Source organism: Catharus ustulatus, chromosome 4 (genome assembly GCF_009819885.2).
Source record: "Catharus ustulatus isolate bCatUst1 chromosome 4, bCatUst1.pri.v2, whole genome shotgun sequence".
NCBI lineage: Eukaryota > Metazoa > Chordata > Aves > Passeriformes > Turdidae > Catharus > Catharus ustulatus.
The window spans coordinates 22,327,450-22,345,362 of NC_046224.1; the positions used below are offsets into that span (position 1 = coordinate 22,327,450).

The window sequence follows — 17,913 nt, forward strand, 5'->3', positions numbered from 1 at the left end:
GCCTAAAAACACTAAACATTCTAATTTAGCATCAATTACCTGGATAGATTTGTAAGATGACCTCTTTTGCACTGAGGTAGATTAAAACACACATTCAAAGTAAGGCATCTTGGGAGCAAAGAACTTGAATCTCCTTGTAAAATGGAGCACTATTTCAAATGAACAATAGCAATTTTGAAACATACTTAGCAATCATAGAAGAGAGCCAAAGGAACTTTGCTTTTAGCCAGATGATTGACTAAAAGTAATGAGGAGACTGTTGAAAATACAAGAGCTTGTAGTAAGGAGGATGATAATACTTGGAAAAGTTTTCCAAAAAATGTAAAGAAATACTTGAAACTCAAATAGCCTGTTGTATGGTGAATGATTAAAACACAATTTGTTTCTTTTACCTGGACAAAGATTAGGAAATGACTTTGAATGGAATCCATCCAATGTAGCTATTCAAAATGGGAATACCAAATTATGTATATCTTAAAGTCAGAAATAATTGTTTTGAGGAGGTTGTGTGTTCTCTATAGCTTGAACATTTGAAATCCAGTTGGAATATTATAACCTTTCTTGACTAGAAATCATAAGCTGGAAGAAAGACTTACTGGAATGATATTCTGGACTTCCAGTTTTCAAGATGATGGATTTGATGCCATTTATGACCTTAATGTACAAATTATGGAGTTCACAGCTCAATTAAGCATTTTAACTGTAGAAATCACTAAAGACAGTAGCTAAATTGGTTGAAGTCCTAAGAGTAGAAATGGCTTCTACTGGATTTGAATAAATTGACTTGGTTTATGTTCTGTAATATTCCAGCTGTCTTGCATGGTTACTGTGAGTTACTCCTTGGAGAGCCCAACTCTTCCTATTGATGATGTTGGCAATTTAGGCTGGTGTAACTTAAATGTTAGATGCTTAGAACAAATCAGGTGTACTTCCTTTCATCCCTCCATGAAATTATGCAAGGAGTCACTTGAACAAGAAACCTTGCTTGTAGTTAAATTGCTGATATTGTACAAGGAAATACAGATATAATTTGACATAAAGGGTAGAAATAACTAATTATTTACACCATTTGGAACAAAATATGCATGGATAACTATTTCACCTTCCCAAAGCATCAATAAATTAATCTTTCAAAGCACTTTGCTAGTAAAGAAAGAAAACAATAACTATCCCCTCCTTCCTCAGAACTCTCCTCAGAGATCTAATCAAGATGCTGCTGGGGCAATTCCACCTCTCAGAAGAAGGTCTTTACAAAGAGTTGAATTTCTTGCATCATGTCCAGAAGGTGGCAAGACTTGGGTTTGGCCAGATCTCCAGTTGTGAGTTCCACATCTGAGGGCCCTCTACTGAGCGTGCCTTGTCCCCAGTAGTAGTGAGTTCACCCTGGGGGCGACCAGCTGAAGCATCTGCTCTAACTTGTCCCACAGTCATAATACAGAAACAAGTAGCCTCAAAACTCAGGTGTTGGCCCAACCAAGTCCTTTAAGAGACAATTAACTCTCCTGTGTCTGGTTCCTTTCTGCCTTTCCCCAGTGTCCAAAATATGATAGGATTGGCATGGAAACTCTCACATTAAAGGCATGACTTACTGTTATGAATTCCCCTTTATTAAAAATTTAATATTTAACTCTGCATATTTCAGGTCTTCGTGTAACACCCACATGCAGCTCTTCTGCAATAACTCCTGTTTCTTCAAGAAAAAAAAATAAAATATGTATATATATACTGAGGAAGAGAGGGAATAATATACACAAGGGAAAGGGGATATGCCTGAGGGAAAGAACTGAATGTTAACTGTCTAGATTATTTTTATAGCACCTTCATGTGAGAAATGTTTTAATATAACTTACCATATTGTTTTGCTTTCAGAGGATTGTGGCTGATAAACAGGAGAAACGAAATCAGGAACGTCTGAAACGTAGAGAGGAGAGGGAAAGAGAAGAAAGGGAGAAACTAAGGAGGTAGGGATCTGTTTTAATTGCATATACAGTATGACCTATTTATGTTTCTTAAGAAAATTCTGATATAGTTCGTATACATTTCTAAATTTGGAGAATTACAGTAGTTTGCATTCCTTGGAAACTTAGAAGGATTGAGATGGAATTTCATTCTAAATCTTAAAACATGGAATTGTTCTCGTAAAATGCCTTTTTAAAAACTACGGAGAGTATTGCCTCTACATATTTGAGCAAAGAGTCTTTAAGTGAGATAATTTTCAGGTGTGTAACTTGTTTTGAAAACTGACAGATGTGAGCTTACACACACATGAGCTCCTTGCATCTCTTAGCAATTTTCTTCAGAGATGTTAGAAATTTTCCTTATTGGAAGTAGTTGAATGTATGATTAAGGAAAGCAGTTCACTGTTCTATGAAAATAGTAACTTCCAGGCCTGGTGAGGCTAGAGTGGAATGGAACCTGAGCTGCAGTTTTCTCGACATGTTAAGTTTCAGAGGTTAACAGTGTGAATTTCTGAAATCTATTGCAGTTTGGTACTACTTGCCTGTCACGAAATAAGGGAATACTGCCTTCAACTACAGGCTTTTTCTGTGGGAGGGATGCAAGTTAAAAAACTGGTTAGATAATTTTCTGGGCTTCTAATAGAGTAGTCTCAAAAATAAGTTTTAAAAAACCGAACCAACACAAAACAGGGATGTGTTTCCTGATAAACGTTACAAGATGTTCACATCAAATAAATGGCCTTTAAATACTTGCTGTTAAAACAAGAAATACAATAACAGGTCAATTAGTCTGGTTTATTATTACTAAATTGCACTTTATTTGATAGTGAGATTCTCTTAAGAAAAATTACTATTTTCCATTTATTTCAGGTCCAGATCCCACAGCAAGCATGCCAAAAGGTATATAAATCTGCAGACAAGGAATACCAGCGGTGAAGTTAGCCTTTCACAAGCTGGAACATTTTAAGTCTGTCTAGCACTGTTAGTTTAAGATGTCCATCTTTACAAACAAAGCTTTCTGTTACATAGTCATCTCTCTGTATGTTTGTACACTATTTATCACCATGCTACTGAGTTTGTACATCTACATCTATTTTGTGGCTATTGCAATGCAGCTTCATGTCTCAAGTAACACTTAAAACACAGATAATTGCTTTTTCTTTACAAAATCTTCTGGCTAATACCTTTTGGTGATAGCCTGTGTTTTCAAAATGCCTAAGCACTAGGTTAACTCATAGATCACCCATAAATAGTATGAGTGTTCTTTCAAATCTATATAGTTGAAGGTATGGGGGAAAAAAGGAAAAAAAAAGAAAGTACCAAAATTGTATAGTGTCTAAAACCTTCGAGATTAGTGATTAGTTTTGTTGTTGCAGCTATGGGGAACAACGTACTCCAGTTTTTAAAGAACATCATAGCACACTGATTCTGGCAGATGATCCCTGTCACTGCATCATGAAGTTCTTCTTTGCCTGATAAAGACACTAGTTTAAAATGTAAAGAAGTAGATTTTTTTCATACTTCTATTTGCTTTCAGGAGCCTGAATTGGCTATGCAGTAGCCATACAGTCGTGAATGAACTATAAAATTGTCTGCATTAGTCAAAAAGGAGTTTGTAGCCTTTCTAATGTTGCTTTCCCCTGTCTGTTTGCCTGTGACTGAGACACTGCAATGGCTCTGAACGCTGCAGGCCATTCTCTATACAGATGTGCTTACACACAGAGTGCATAATGTTCACAGTACACTGGTGAGAGTGGCTGGGAGAGCAGCGTGTGCTGTAAGCCCTCTCTGTTCCTAGATCTAGGTCCCGAGATCGCCGCAGACACCGCTCTCGCTCAGCCTCGCGGGAACGGAAGAGGAGGACTCGATCCAAATCCCGTGAGAAACGGCACCGCCACAGGTCTCGCTCCACCAGCCGCAGCCGGAGCCGCAGCCATCATAGAAGCAGGCACAGCTCCAGGGAGAGGAGCCGAGAACGCAGCTCCAAAAAGAGGTGAATGTTGCCCTAGAATTCAATGGCTTTTTCTCACACACAATGAGAATTTTCACACTAAATGAAGTTTATGCTTGCCACTTAGTAATTTCAACACATTTTACATGTTTCAGCTTTCAGTTACAACTTCAGCTTATTTATGATTTGACACAGTAGAGTGATCTATTCTCTATTTTCTTTATATAACAATAACAGGGGTATATATTACTTCTGTTTTGGATGAGTGCTACAGAGTATTGGTGTCAAGTTAATAATACCAGTTTCATGCAGCATAGAAAGTGAAACAGCTGATTTTTGTTTGAACCCAGGGTTATCAGCAATCATCTTACTGTCAGTACATTCAGGTTTTCCCTTGGGCTCTTGTTCCCAAAACCAGAGCCCATCTGTTGTGAACTGCACCAGATAAAAGTAAGTTTAGGTATGCCTGAAAGTAAACCTTTTCCACTACATCAAAAGATTGTGCTTTGCAAGGACCTTTCATGGAAAGATTACTGCAGGGGGCAGGGCTGTTACTTTTGAAGGATTCAATTGCTGTCTGTTCCTGAGGACTGGCTGGCTTGTTTTTACATAAATGAGGTGACCATAACTTTAAAGAGCTGGGATTGCACAATGAGGCATTTGGTAGGGAGGTCTGCCCATAAACAGGATTTCTTTCTTTTATAGGTTACCCATTGTTGCATACTTCAAGAGTAGTACAGTGAAAGGGTGCCTAGTCTTAAAACCTTGAGACTGTTGAATTGCAAGAAGATAAAAGGTCAGGTTTTGAAGTGGCCACACATGCAGGGTTTATAGTTCAAATTCTATCAGGAGTTAAATCATTGTTACTTTTGCAGGGGACTTTGGCACAAGATACTTGATAAACGTTTTACTAACTCCAGGATGAAGCTCTTATTTGGCATGTAGCTTCTCTTCTTCTGTGACATGTTTGTGGAATAGGGTAATGCCTGTGGATCTCAGTGCTTTTGCAAGTACTACGTCTTGCAAAACACTACATTTACAGGGAAAGTAATCTTTTCAGATGAGCAACAAACATGAAAGGTCACTTCTTTGTAAGCTTACAAAAGGAAATTAGTAGAGGAGCATTTTGCAGACCTTAGTTTTGAAGCTTGGAAGTGAGGTGACAGTAACTTTCTGTAAGTGAAGAGTACAGTCTCACTGTCCAGAGTACCAGATTATTCTACTAGGAAATTATTGGCTAGCTGTTACAATTTTTCTGTGAAAGTCTGAATTAGAACATTTTGTGATCGCAGTACATAGCAAAATACAGATTGAATGTTTTTCAAAAACCTAAGTGCATCTGTAAGGGACTATAGAGGACAATATCTAATCCATTTTTTGCCCATACAGGTAGCTAATTTAGTTTAAAACTACATAGTTTGTTTAACAAAACAGGTCTTTTCTGTCTTCATTATAAAGGTTTTGAAAATGCCTATTTATCAGAGTAAAATATCTAAAAAGAACACTACCCCAACCTTTCAAAGTCACACAAGGCCTAATTCCTATAACAAAATATGATTGTAGAACAGATTGCAAATTTGGTTTGTATTTGTCATACAGAGCCTCCCTTCCAGAATTATGCAAGTTAATTTCCCCCTACTTTTAAGCAAACTCCTGTTTTTAAATGTGTTTTTAAAGTTTGTAATTTATAGTCTGAGAGAGGCTAGACACTGTTCTTAAACAGGCTGCAGATGAGAAATTTCTGCTCAACTCCAGTTAGTGCAAACTTGGAGGTGGAGGCTGAAAGTGAGAGATGTAGTGAAACACATTGAACTTAGTCTGGGCTTAAAACCTACCTCAAAGTACTTGTCTTTTGAAGTGGGAAGTAGGAAAGGGGAAGGGTAGAATGATTTGCTGTCTTCTCATACACTTCTGTTTATATAAATCTAAAGCTGGATTGGAAAAAGAAGAAAAATACAAAATCGAAGAAGTACTGTTTAATAACTACCAATTCATGTCTAATTTGAATTCTCAAATACACTGCACTTTTCAGATCTTCTAAAGAAAGATCTTCCAGAGACAAGGAGCGTTCAAGAGATCGCGATAGAACATCCCGTGATAAGGACAGAAGCTCAAGGGAGAGGTCGCCGCGGGATTTCAAAGACAAGAAACGTTCGTACGAAAGCGCTAACGGCCGATCGGAAGAGCCGAGGAGCTCAGAGGAGCGTGAAGCAGGGGAGATATAACTGGCTGTATATTCACCTGATCTCTAGCTTCCTATGGAGTTGCATACTTTGGTTTAGTTTACAGTTGTTCAAAGGGACACCAGTGAGCAGTTCCAACACTGATCCAACTAGGGTAGATGTACAGTATATGAAAGTGGTTATAACAAAGTCAGAATTAAACCCCATGAATTAATAATGCCTAAAGCTGGGTCCTGGACTTCCACCAAGTTGTAAAACTTTTCTGAAAGATTTCTCTTTATTCAGGACAACAGTTTTATGTACCAAGATGCAGATCTCAATGTTTTTAATCTCCTTTCCAATACAAGTTAGTGAACAAATTATATTGTACTACTTGCCTTGGGTGCTTTTGAACCTTTATAAATTCTCCAATTCTGCTCTGGTCAAAACAGCAGCATTGAAAGGTTGTATTTCGGGGGATTTTTTTTTGTTTTGTTTTGTTTGCTTTTTTGTAAAAGGGTGGGTGGATGGATATTAACTTTTACTCTAAGATTATGTTCCCAGTGTTGGGATTAATTTTTGTTTGGGATCCTAGGAGTTGATTACAGTGGGAGCATTTAGACAGGAACGTGTGCTGGAGAAAGCGGAAATGTCTTTTTACAGTGCCTATTTAGACTTGGAAATTGAACAGCTGTTGCATTACATCTTTTTTATTTCTACTTAAATTTTGAAATCAAAGCCAGTCCCGTATCTGTACCATTTGATTGGTATGTGTTCAATATATTTGTTTTTTTTCCATAAGGACTCTTTCTGCTTTTTCTTGTGGAGTTCATCTTTAATTGTATTAAAACAAACAAAAAAAAACCAGCAACAACAAACAAAAATTAAGAACAAAAGAAATAAAAAAATTAAAAAGCAACCATATTGTCCAATAACTTAACAAGGATATACTGGTCTCTTAAGATGGTTAACTAGCAGTTCAGTCTTTTTTAAAAACATCTGATTATTAGAGTTTTTAACATACAGATGTGCGGTAGGAGAAACAGTCATTCTGCTTACAATCCTGATTATTCTAAAATCGTCAAAAGCAGAAACATGTGAAGTCAGAATCATAGAACAGTTTGGGTTAGAAGGGACCTTAAAGATCATCCAATTCCAACCCCCTTACTGTGGTTAGGGACACCTTTCTCTAGACCAGGTTACTCAGAGCCCCATCCAGCCTGGCTCTGAACAGTTCTAAGGATGAGACATTCACAACTTCTGTGAGCAGCCTCTCACCACCCTCACTGCAAAGAATTGATTCCTAATATACAATCTAGATCTATCCTCTTTCAGTTTAAAGCCATTCCCCCTTACCCTGTCACTACATTCCCCTGTAAAAAGTCCCTCTCCAATTGTAGGCTCCCTTTAGGTACTAGAACGTGCTGTAAGATCTCTCCAGAGCCTTTTTTCAGGTGGAACAAAACCTAAACTCCGTCAGCTTTTCCTCACAGGAGAGGTGCTCAGTCCCTCTGATTGTCTTTGTGGCCTCCTGTGGGCCCACTCCAACTGATCCATGTCCTTCCTGTGCTGAGAATCTCAGAGCTGGATGCAGCACTGCAGGTGAGGTCCCACCAGAGCAAAGCAGAGGGGCAGAATCCCTTCTCTCAGTCTGCTGCCCACACTGCTTTGGATGCAGCCCAGGACACATTTGACTTTCTGGGCTGTGATTGCTGGGTCATATCCAGCCCCTCCTTCACTCTTCTCAGCCGGGCTGCTCTCCATCTCTTCATCCTCCAGCCTGGATTTGTGCTTGGGATTGCCCTGATGCAGGTGCAGTACGTTGCACTTGGCCTTGTTGTACTACTTGAGCTTTGCACAGACCCCCCCACTTCAAGCCTGTTGAGGTCCCTGTGGATGGTATCCCTTTCCTCCTGTGTGTTGACTGCACCAACTTGCTGAGGGTGCCCTTGATCCAAGTCCATTTTGCTGGCAAAACATAAAGGGGTTGCTGTCCATTCTGTTGGATTGAAAGTGCTTTGGGGTGTTTAAAATATTCAGATATGCCCTACTCCCACACAGAAGAATTTAGATATTGGTAAGTTTTCCTCCCTGTGATAACACCAGTGAGTTACCTAATAATGATGCTTAAGAGCAGTGCTTGTAATGATTTATTGGCATTTCCAGCAGGTTCTGCAGCCTCTGTCCCTCCCTAGTGCAAGTGCCTGTGAAGGCCTGCTGACATCATTGTGTAATGCCATTCACTCCGTGCATTTGTCATCAGTGTTGTTTCTGTAGCATCTTCTGTATTGTCAGAGTACATGGGGGATAATTCTAACACAGAAGATAATTTAGCAGCGTATTGGTTGGCAGTGAAAGCTAGAACAGCACCTTTACATCTCTGCAAGGACTTGGATCCAGCATTGCACATTCCACTTTGAATTCATGTCATTTTAAGCTGCCAAAGTGATGATGTCTTAACTAATTAACCCTTTTTAAAAATTTATTTATCCATTTGAATTCTGAGCATGAGTTTCTTTCCTGGGACTGTTTGTTGATTTCCTGAATGGCCTAGGTGATTGATGAATGGAAGTTGCCAAAGAAGTTGTCCATCTGGTACAGCCAGAGTGTAAGAGCATGGTAACATCTATTGTCACATAGTTGTTAATGGAATTCTAGTGTGACAAAAGGTCATTTCTAGATATAGCTTACATAGCACAAGTGATTCCTTTGGAATTCCTTTCTGGAATAATGATATTCCAGAAACACTGAGGACCTGTCTCCCCCTGCAGCCAGCACTAGAAATTTTGTACTGTTAAAAGGGGGAGGAAGGGAGGGTGGGTGAGATTTGCATACTGTGACAAAATAGTGCCTAGACTCTGTATTAGCAAATTCTGGATAATATGCCATTCATTTTACAAATGGCATTTAAATTTAATTACAAAAGGGGGATTGAGTTTGGGCCTTATGTAGAGGATGTACCACACTAAATGTTAAGCAAGAAGGTAAGGCTTAACTCTGATTCCCTAATAAAATAATCTGAATTACTTGTGAAAATACAGGACTGAAGTGCAGTTGGGAAGAAAAAATTAAGATGACTGATGAAACACACTTAGGATGCAAAAGATTTGGAGCATCTATCAGAAGAGGAGAGTTGTGCCTAAATACGGATCCTCCACCCATCAGAACCCAATGACCTCAATTTCCAGGTGTGCAAAACTCAAATATTCATCACCTGTAAGTTTTCTGCTGTACAGCTGAAGAGTGGTATGGACTGACCTTACCCTTCATGGTTAAATAGATTATGAACTGGAGCTCTTGAGGGAACCCAGGGATGCTGTAGCTGAGCATGAGCTTCTGAGATCTTGGAAATTTTGCTGATGCAGTTGTAGCTTCATAGCAGTTTTTATCAAACTGAAGATTTACAAGACAAGCAGCAAAAGTAAATTACTTAACTGATTTAAAGTGTTTGAACTGCAGTGAACCTGCAGGCATCATTCCCATATCTTATAATCAGTCTGAATTAGTCAGGGGACTGCAAAACAGAAAGGTTAAGATGATAACGAGTTGGAGAATGGCACCTTACTGGAAATGAGATCCATGTGAACATGGAATCATAGAATCAGTTACCTTGAAAAAGCCCTTCAAGATCATCAAATCGACCCATTAACCCAGCACTGCCCAGCCCACCACTAAACCGCGTCCCCAAGTGCAAGATCTTCATGCCTTCTAAATATCCCCATGGATGGCAACTCAGCCACGTTCCTGGGCAGTCTGCCCCACTGCCACACAGCCTGTGTTGCTTTTCCCACTGCAGCAGGAGGAACCACACAGTAAAATGACAACATTTCCAAGCAGAGGTGCTTGGCCTAGTGCCACTGTATCCTGTTACCCAACATGCAGTTTGCCAGTGGAGCTGGCACAAGAGGCTGCTCCTCAGTTTCCTTGCCTTCCACCAGCTGTTGGACCAGGGAGTTACCATCTCCTTGCTACAATGATAGCCCTGCACTGGAGCTCCTCTCTGTCCAGCCTATCTGGCACCACCCATCCCCAGGGGCAATGGAAGAAAATAGGTAAACCAGCTCTCTAAGCCAGTGCAAGGGGATGATTGAGCAAATGTTCAGTAGCCTTGGAGCAGGGATTATCTATGTACCTGAAGAGAGAATGGTAGCAAGACTTCAGTCCCCTGCGGCCAGTGCAAGGCAGCCAAGGGCTTGGGTGGGTATATCCAAGCAGATGGGTTTAGCTGCAGGGACAAAGCAGATGGGGGTTGCAGCCAGCATGAAACTAAGGATAAATGCAGACTAAGCCACACTTTGGAGGTGATGGCAGTGTGGAGAGTGTTGTGTAGGGGCCTGCAGCACCTGATAACCCCTCCAGTTTACTGTTCTCTCTCCCGTATTTCACATGCCACCTTCCTCAGTATCATCATCCTTTATTCATTCCACAGACAGTAGAGATGTTTCTTCTGATGCAGAGGCTTATAAAAAATGTTAATGCGCTCTTCATCCAGTCCTGCGTGATGGTTCTTGCTCTTTGGTTTTTTGTTTTGATGACCTTTTTCACTTGCTTAATAAATTTTTGCACTATTACTACTTATGTAATTATTTATTCTTTTCAGTAAGACCTGGAATCTGTTTTTTGCTACAGTTTGCAACACTGGGAAGCAGCAGACTGCTGGGCAGCAGTTGTATCAGCAGCTGGAAGTACAAGGAAAGAGGAAGAAATGTTTGCTTCTAGCCCTGGCTCTCCACTTTATCCCTGCTTTCTCCTCTGTGGGTGTATAATGGAGTCAGTGGGCAATTAGAAAGTTCTCTCATGACTTACCTCCCCTGGCTCTTCACTTCCTGTTACTGGGGAAACTGCAGTCCCAAATCCCTTCCCTTAGGCTCAGTGGTGCTGCTAGAACACTGCAGGCAAGCAGAGTTCTAGGAGATGCACCATCAGAAAGGCAGGATTAATTAGCAACAAAGCAGGGCTGGACACCAGCAGGGTCACAGAGGGCCTGAGAGAGCAGGAGCGGTACAGCCCTTTCACAGGCTCAAATGATCTGACAAATGCTGACTGTGGTAAAGTATTAAGTGCAGATGGGTTAGAAATCCCAGGTGCTGGCTCAGAGAGGCTGCAAAGAAGGCACTTTTACAGCACTGGCCCTCAGGCACCTTCAGCCCAGCTCCAGCCTCTGTCTTCATCTCTACAAGATGATAAGTGGGTGGGGGACTTTGCATTAGAACCATTGTAACTTTTCGAAATCCTGCCTTCAAATCTTCCTAAGCTCAAACTGGTTTGCAGCAGAGCAACGGGAGTAAGGAACTGCCATCACTTCTTTTCAGAGCTTTAACTACTTGTACTCCCTCAGAGGGATTTGAGACTATAAATATTTTTTTTACATATCTTGTTCTTTTTTTACAGTCCTTGCCAATGCTGTGCAATGCGCTTCCCTTTCTCCCCGAGCTGAATAGAACACTGAAGCAAATAAAGCAGCCTGCCCATCTTCCCCTCGAGCTAGAGTTCCTCTTCTGGACTTTGGGATTTAGCATCCTTTGCCAAATGCAGTGGGTGAGGAAAACTACATGTTGAATGAAGGAAAACTGTGCATTTTTACTTGTTTACAGAACCGTTGCTTCATGGTTAAATGAAAACCATGAGAAGGGTCACTGCCACAAGAATGATGGGTGCCTGGGTGGGAGCTTGAGCTCGTTTTGGAAACCCCCCAGTACCACCAGTAAATGTGCACTGTAACCAGCTGCCACTGCTGCACATCACCTTTTCTGTGAAGCAAATGAGAGGGCACATCTGCTTTCTCTGTGTTTATTGTGTTACACTGAAGCAAACCAGCACGTGGTTATTTGCAGTTATTAGCTGATTATTTCACCATGTCTAAGGAATACAAAGAAGAGCAATTAAATAGTTCAGTTAGCTTTGAAGGGAGGCTCAGGCTGTGTGACTGGACAGGATGAGTCCCATGCCAGGCTGAGCCCCCTGTGCTGCCCACGCAGCGAGGCAGCAGTCTCCATCAGCTGGGTGTATTTTGAGTGCAGAAGAGCCAGTGAGCTCTACTCATGCTTCACGTGGAAATGCAACCCAAGTAATTTTCTAGGAGTAACACAGTGAAATCCACACCATGGAGACGTTCATCCCTGCCCAGAGGGGTCCAGTGGTGACCACACTCAGTGTTGTCATCCCTTATGCTGAAAGCTGCTCTGACAAACCAAGGTTGGGTGACTCTCCTGGCTCATGCAAGATGGGACTTTCCTCATGTCTTTCTGAGATGTTGGTCATTCCCATACTATACTTCCCCCTCGTTTAAGATAAAACACAAAACAATACTCATGCCTCTTAAATAATGACCTCTAGCAATATTCTGGAGATGATTCAAAACGGTTTCCTTCCTGTCATTCGTGAGAATGGAGAGGTGGTAGGTGAGCCAAAGAACTGCTGGTGCTGCTGGAAGGAGCAAGTCTTTCTTTTAGGAATAAAAAGGTTAAAGTCACCTTTTTAAAATGTAGTTTTCAAGGACAGTGGCCAGAGGAACTCATCTGAAACTGCAAAGCACGTCAGGATTTGTTGGTTGACTTTGATGTATCTGCGGGTTTTGTTTAGCTGTAGAAGCTCAGTTTGCTAAGAAAATTATTGATATCTATATTGTATAAGCCTTTTTTCTTGCCTTTTTGTATTTTTAAATTTTAATTTTTCCAGCTGTGGCTGGGGGCCCAAAAGCAGCAAATCAGTGCTGGCAAGTTGTTTGAAGAGCCTGGAGGGTGCACATCCTCACCAACCCTCTTCTTTGTAGATATTGTTCAGGTGGGTGCAGATTTCATTGGTCACCTTCTCAAAGGAAGCTTTGCAGTCTCCGCCAAATTTCTCTTCCATCAATTGTAAGATAATGTCACAGATAATCTAAACAAGGAGAAGGGAAGAAACAACCAGTGTGAACTTCTCTCCACATTAGAAACATAAGAACTTACATATCTTTAGTTGGGATTCTTGGAGGGCAGAAAGGAGTATAAGAACAATTCACAGCACATGACCTGCAGAGCTTGTAACAGGGCATGGAAAATAAGGTGCATTATAGAATTCACAAAAAACTGCTGCTGGTGTTTTTAACCACCCTGTATCTAGTTAGTGTTGACTGCACCTATCACTTAAGGATGGCTGTATAGGACTGATGTGCTTCATCCACCCACTGCAATCCTTCTCCAGGTAGGGGACTGTCCCAAATACATATTTAGAGGCCATGATGAGTCCCTTGTTGGACACTATGGAATACATGACTTTGGTGGGTAAGTTTTTCTCTGATCTTTCCTGCTCATTAGCTATCCAACACTCTGCAGCAGAGTTCTTGCTGTCACTAGGTAGATGGTATACTTTGAAATGCCAACTCCTTACCTGTGCAGCATTTATTGTTTTGTGTGCATCTCTACTCTGGAAAAGTATTTTCAGACAGAAATCATCACTTATTTTCACACTCATTGAAAATTGGGCCCACTGCTTTTGATATCACCTTCATTTGGAAATAATCTTTGCAAGAATGTGCCTCTTTTTGCTGTGTAAGGCAGACAAAATAGTTATAAATGCACTCTGCTAGTGACCTTAAGGGATCTGGGTAAGTAATTTGATCCTGTATTTATTATTTGAGTTTGTTTAAGGATGACAATGCTGTTGTCATTGTTGTTCAATAACAACTGGTTTCGTTGTCCTAGAAAAGCTCAGCTCCTGCTATAAGATAAAAAATACATCAGGGACTGAAGTCCAGTGTTAAACTGCTTTTCTGTATCTTGTTATTAAATGGCAGGTGTGAGAATTGCATTGCACTGAGAAAACCCTCTACAGCTCATGGGCAGCTCCCACCTGAGCACCACATCACCTGCCTGCACCACATCTGCTGCACAGCCATCTTCCCCACCCATGCCAGATCTCTCACTCCTGCCATTTTCCACCATCAACCATCTCATCTTCCACCACCTCCGCCCTCTGAGGCATATATATGTATTCCTACATACAAAGCCTGTGTTCCTCAGTTGTACCCTTCAAAGGGGAAACCATGCCCTCCTCACAATTACACCCTTTGGGAAGAGGGCTGCTCACTCACCCTAAAGTTTTTGGGGTCAATCTTCAGCTGGGTGGCATGTTTCTTGCCGAGTGGAGTCACTATCCCAAGAAAAGCCTCAGAGTTGTCCAGGTGTTGCACCATGTCATTGATGGCACTGAAAACCTTCTTGCCATGGCCCCTGACTTGATCTGACTGTTTCATCTCTTCGGCAGAGTCCATGCCTTTGAAATGTGTGAAGTAGGACTTGGTGTCTGGGTGCTCAGTAAACATCCTGTTGAGGAATGAGAGACGTCCTGACTTGTGGACCAAGGTATCAGTGCAGACATGGCCACACATTCTGGGCCTTGCCTTATGCATTTATGTCCCTTTTGCCCTTCTCTTTATTACAACAGACACTTCTGCATTCCTTGTTTCTCCTTTGCCTTTTGTACTTGTGCATAACCCCCATGCACATAGCAGCCAGTCCTCTCTCCCCTGCCTCTCCCCAGGGCATTTCCTTTGCTCATTCCACCTTAAAACCTATAATGAACTTACTCCGCTCCTTCTAAAGCTCATATTTTCTCAGTGTTAACTCTGTGTTACTTTCACAGAGAAGTGGGAGCACATTCACATGGGTGACAGTTTAGTATTACCAAAGATGTTCTAGACAGCAGATATGACCACTGTGATACTGGTGGGTGTTTTCACAGAGAAACCCTACTATTGGTTTTGTTAATTAACCCCTTCCTATAGTCCACTGCAAAGTTTTCTTGCTGCCTGGGGTGGATTGCTGTTTGAGTATGGGGTACTGCTCATTCCATTTATTCAAAAGTAACACAATTCAGTGTGTTTGAAATTACCTTTGATCAACTACAGTCATCTTAGTCAAGCTCTTTAAAAAAAAGCAGTTTACTCCATTAGGTAAACTGGTTATCCACCTGAAATATCCATAACAAATTCCACATTGCATTTCACAGTCATAAAATGGTTGGGCTGAAAGGAACCTCTGGACGTCTTCTGGGTCAACACCACTGGTCAGACCAGTTGCCCAGGACCATAACCAGACGACTTTTCAGTATCTCCATGTATGGAGACTCAACAATTTTGGGCAACTTGTGCCAGTGCTCAGTTGCACTCAGAAGTAAAAAAAGTGTTTCCTTATGTTCAAGGGAACCTCCTGTTTCAGTTTGGGCCCATTGATTCTGGTCCTCTCTCATGGCACCACTGAGACAATCCTGGCTCTGTCTTCTTTCCACTCTCCCTTCAGGTTTTTATGTACACATTGGAAGATTCCCCTGAGCTTTTTCTACTTGAATCTGAACAGTCATAGCTTTCTCTGCCTTTCTTTATTGGAGAGATACTACAGTCCCCACATCATCTTCCTGTCCCTTTGTTGGACTCTTTCCAGTATGGCCATGTCACTTTTGTCGTGGGAAGCCCTGAACTTCTCTATAGGCAGATCTGGGGCTGTAGGACACTAAAGCAAAACCCTCTAGAGTAAATTACCCCAGGGAGGGAAGCTACTGGATGCTACTAACATTTTATGGCGGCATTTCTGACCCTAACTGTGCTCAGGTGGTGTAGCCTGCAGCAGAAAAGAGCAGCACGTAAGGCTTTGGGAAGGTAATGCAGGCACAAGGTGTGATATACAAGAAAGCTGGAGGGCAGGGTAAAGGTCTAATAACCAGAAAGAGTATTTGAACTGATCCATGCTTATGGAAGTGATGTCAGTCCCAAATGAGAGTGGAATATGTGAAAGGTGAACAGAAGAGAGGGAAACAGGATGGAAACTAAGAGAGGAAAGTCCACAGAAAGGGTAAAATACAATGGAATAGATGGGCTGAGGCTGAAGGAAAATCAGAAGTTAAGTACTGGGTTTCAAAAAAAAGCATTTGAATAGTTTAGAGGTAAAGAGGAAGAGGGAATCCCATTCTCTTTCATACCACACTTTCTTTTATTTACCTTACATGGGTGAAGATACTGTTCTTGTCTCTTCCTCTTTTCCCACCCCCTTACCCCTTTCTTTTTATTTTTCCTTATATGGATTGCTCCTCTTCCTAGCAAGGGCTGCATGAAAAACATTGAGACATGCTCTGAGGCAGTAACTCACTCCGTCCTTGCTGTTCCTCCTTCACCCCTCCAGGGCAGTAGTTGGATGGGCCCTTTCCTTACCTGACCAGCACAGCTGTCCCATTGTCTTCAGCATCCACATATATCTTCTCCCAGGCACCACGGGCACTTTGCACCTCTGCTTCAGAGAGGGACATGATGCAGCAGATGCTGGCAACAGAGGGTGCAGCAGAAGGGAGGACAGGGAGTGTCTTTCTGCTCCAGTTCTCTCCTCAGGGCTCCCTAAATACTGCCCTGGGGATTTAAGAGATCTTGAAGGGTCTCTTTGTCTCTGTCACATTTCTGCAGGTTTTAGAGCACCTAATCACTTTTAATCAGGAAAGAACTCAACCACATGAGGAGAAGGACTAGCCCTGTAGTTGTAGGTCAGGTGCCAAAGCAAAGGTCTCACTGTCTGAGAAGGGAAAAAAGGCAGTTTTAAGTGGGGAAAAAAAAGAGATCAATTCTCTTCCCCTCTCACCCCTGCCAAAGCCAGTGCTTGGCTCCTCTTTCCTGAAGGTGATCCTTGCCCAAGCACTAATTTTCCTGGTTTTCTTCCAAGAGTGCTGCTGTGCTCAGGGCACCATGGTGCCTTGCCATCCACTCTCCCTGGCACTCTTTGGTCTTTCAGTCAAAGCTCCTGTTTCTAGCTCCAGCAACTCTCTCCAGTCCTGCCTTCATGCCACAGTCACTGCTTTCCCCACGGCCCTCTGGCTTAACAGGGGCTCACCCCACAGCTGCTCCCAGCCCTGGTCTCATGAGGGTGGGAAGCTTTGCCAGCCCAAAATTACAGCGTTGCAGGGATGATGACGGCAGCGTGGCACAGCACCCCCATGGTCATAGTGCCCTGCAAAGCCACTTCATTTTAGCACTGTAGGTAAATGGTGCAGCACAGCCAGGCCAGGAGCACAGGCATTTCACTTTTCTAACCCTCTTGGCTTGCAGCTGGGATCTCTGTCCTACCTCTGAGCCCTGACTGCCTGGTAGAGAGATAAGGGGCAGAAGAAGCGCCAGGGTGGAGCTGCAGACAGCATCTCTGGACTTGTTATAGTCACGGTCACTTGGAACTGGAGGCAAAAAGTTTTCGTGGATTATCCATGCAATGCCTGGGGTTAACCTCTGGCAGGAATGTTCTGGTTAAGTCCAGGGCACGCACTCAAAATAAGGGCTAAGGGACTTGAGAAACTGCTGCTGGATGCTGAGGGCAGACAAAACCTCATATTGTTTGGGATGGTTTAGAGGAGGGAAGAAACAGGTATAAGGGGAAAATATGCAGCATGTCAAGAAAAACCAGCCTGATACCCCAGGGCAGAAGGAAAGTGCTGGCTGCAGACACAGAGGCTAACTGGTCTTTGCGGGGTTGTGTCCCACTGCTGCTGAGGGAGGCCTCAAACGACTTCACTGAAATCTGTCCCCACTTGCCTCCCTCTCCCTTTTTACCACACAGCAAAGAAAGAGCAGTCTGATAGAAACCTGCAAAGCAGTTGTGGGTGCCCCATCCCTGGAAGAGTTCAAGGCCAGGCTGGATGGGGCTTTGAGATACTTGGTCTAGTGGAAGGTGTCCCTGTCCATGGCAGAGAGGTTGGAACTAGATGATCCTAAAAGCCTCTTCCAATCCAAAACATTGTATGATTCCTTAGGAGACTTCTCCTCTCCTCTCCCCCATTCTCCTCTGAGACATTGCAGTATGAACATGCTCCATCCCTTGATATATAGTCAGAC

The 17,913-nt window shown here is 42.2% G+C and overlaps 2 protein-coding genes across 6 annotated transcripts in view; one reads left to right on the top strand and one right to left on the bottom strand.

Moving 5' to 3' along the window:
- Nucleotides 1-6,865, top strand: part of LOC116995063 (putative RNA-binding protein Luc7-like 2) — a 31,776-nt gene extending 24,911 nt beyond the window's left edge. For 4 of the 5 annotated variants that reach the window (XM_042779180.1, XM_033057382.2, XM_033057385.2 and 1 more), the window contains 4 exons: nucleotides 1,870-1,961; nucleotides 2,829-2,858; nucleotides 3,757-3,951; nucleotides 5,942-6,865. In XM_042779180.1, the coding sequence (XP_042635114.1) occupies nucleotides 1,870-1,961; nucleotides 2,829-2,858; nucleotides 3,757-3,951; nucleotides 5,942-6,134 (510 nt within the window). In that variant the 3' untranslated portion in view covers nucleotides 6,135-6,865. The remainder of the gene's footprint in view (nucleotides 1-1,869; nucleotides 1,962-2,828; nucleotides 2,859-3,756; nucleotides 3,952-5,941) is intronic. The other variant, XM_033057383.2, reaches the window with a different exon arrangement.
- A 5,869-nt stretch (nucleotides 6,866-12,734) lies between these two features.
- On the bottom strand, nucleotides 12,735-17,907 carry LOC116995066 (cytoglobin-1-like). Its single transcript, XM_033057389.1, has 3 exons — nucleotides 16,255-17,907; nucleotides 14,143-14,374; nucleotides 12,735-12,950 (listed from the first exon to the last, which is right to left on the bottom strand). The coding sequence occupies exons 1-3, from the start codon at nucleotides 16,347-16,349 to the stop codon at nucleotides 12,822-12,824; spliced, it is 456 nt and encodes a 151-aa protein (XP_032913280.1). The 5' UTR covers nucleotides 16,350-17,907; the 3' UTR covers nucleotides 12,735-12,821.
- Between the last annotated feature and the right edge of the window lie 6 nt (nucleotides 17,908-17,913).

Coding starts and splice junctions, on each gene's coding strand:
- LOC116995066 (XM_033057389.1), bottom strand. CDS start 16,349: ATGTCCCTCTCTGAAGCAGAGGTGCAAAGTGCCCGTGGTGCCTGGGAG. Junction 14,375..16,254: donor GGGACAGCTGTGCTGGTCAG/GTAAGGAAAGGG, acceptor ATTCCTCAACAG/GATGTTTACTGAGCACCCAG. Junction 12,951..14,142: donor TTGACCCCAAAAACTTTAGG/GTGAGTGAGCAG, acceptor CTCCTTGTTTAG/ATTATCTGTGACATTATCTT.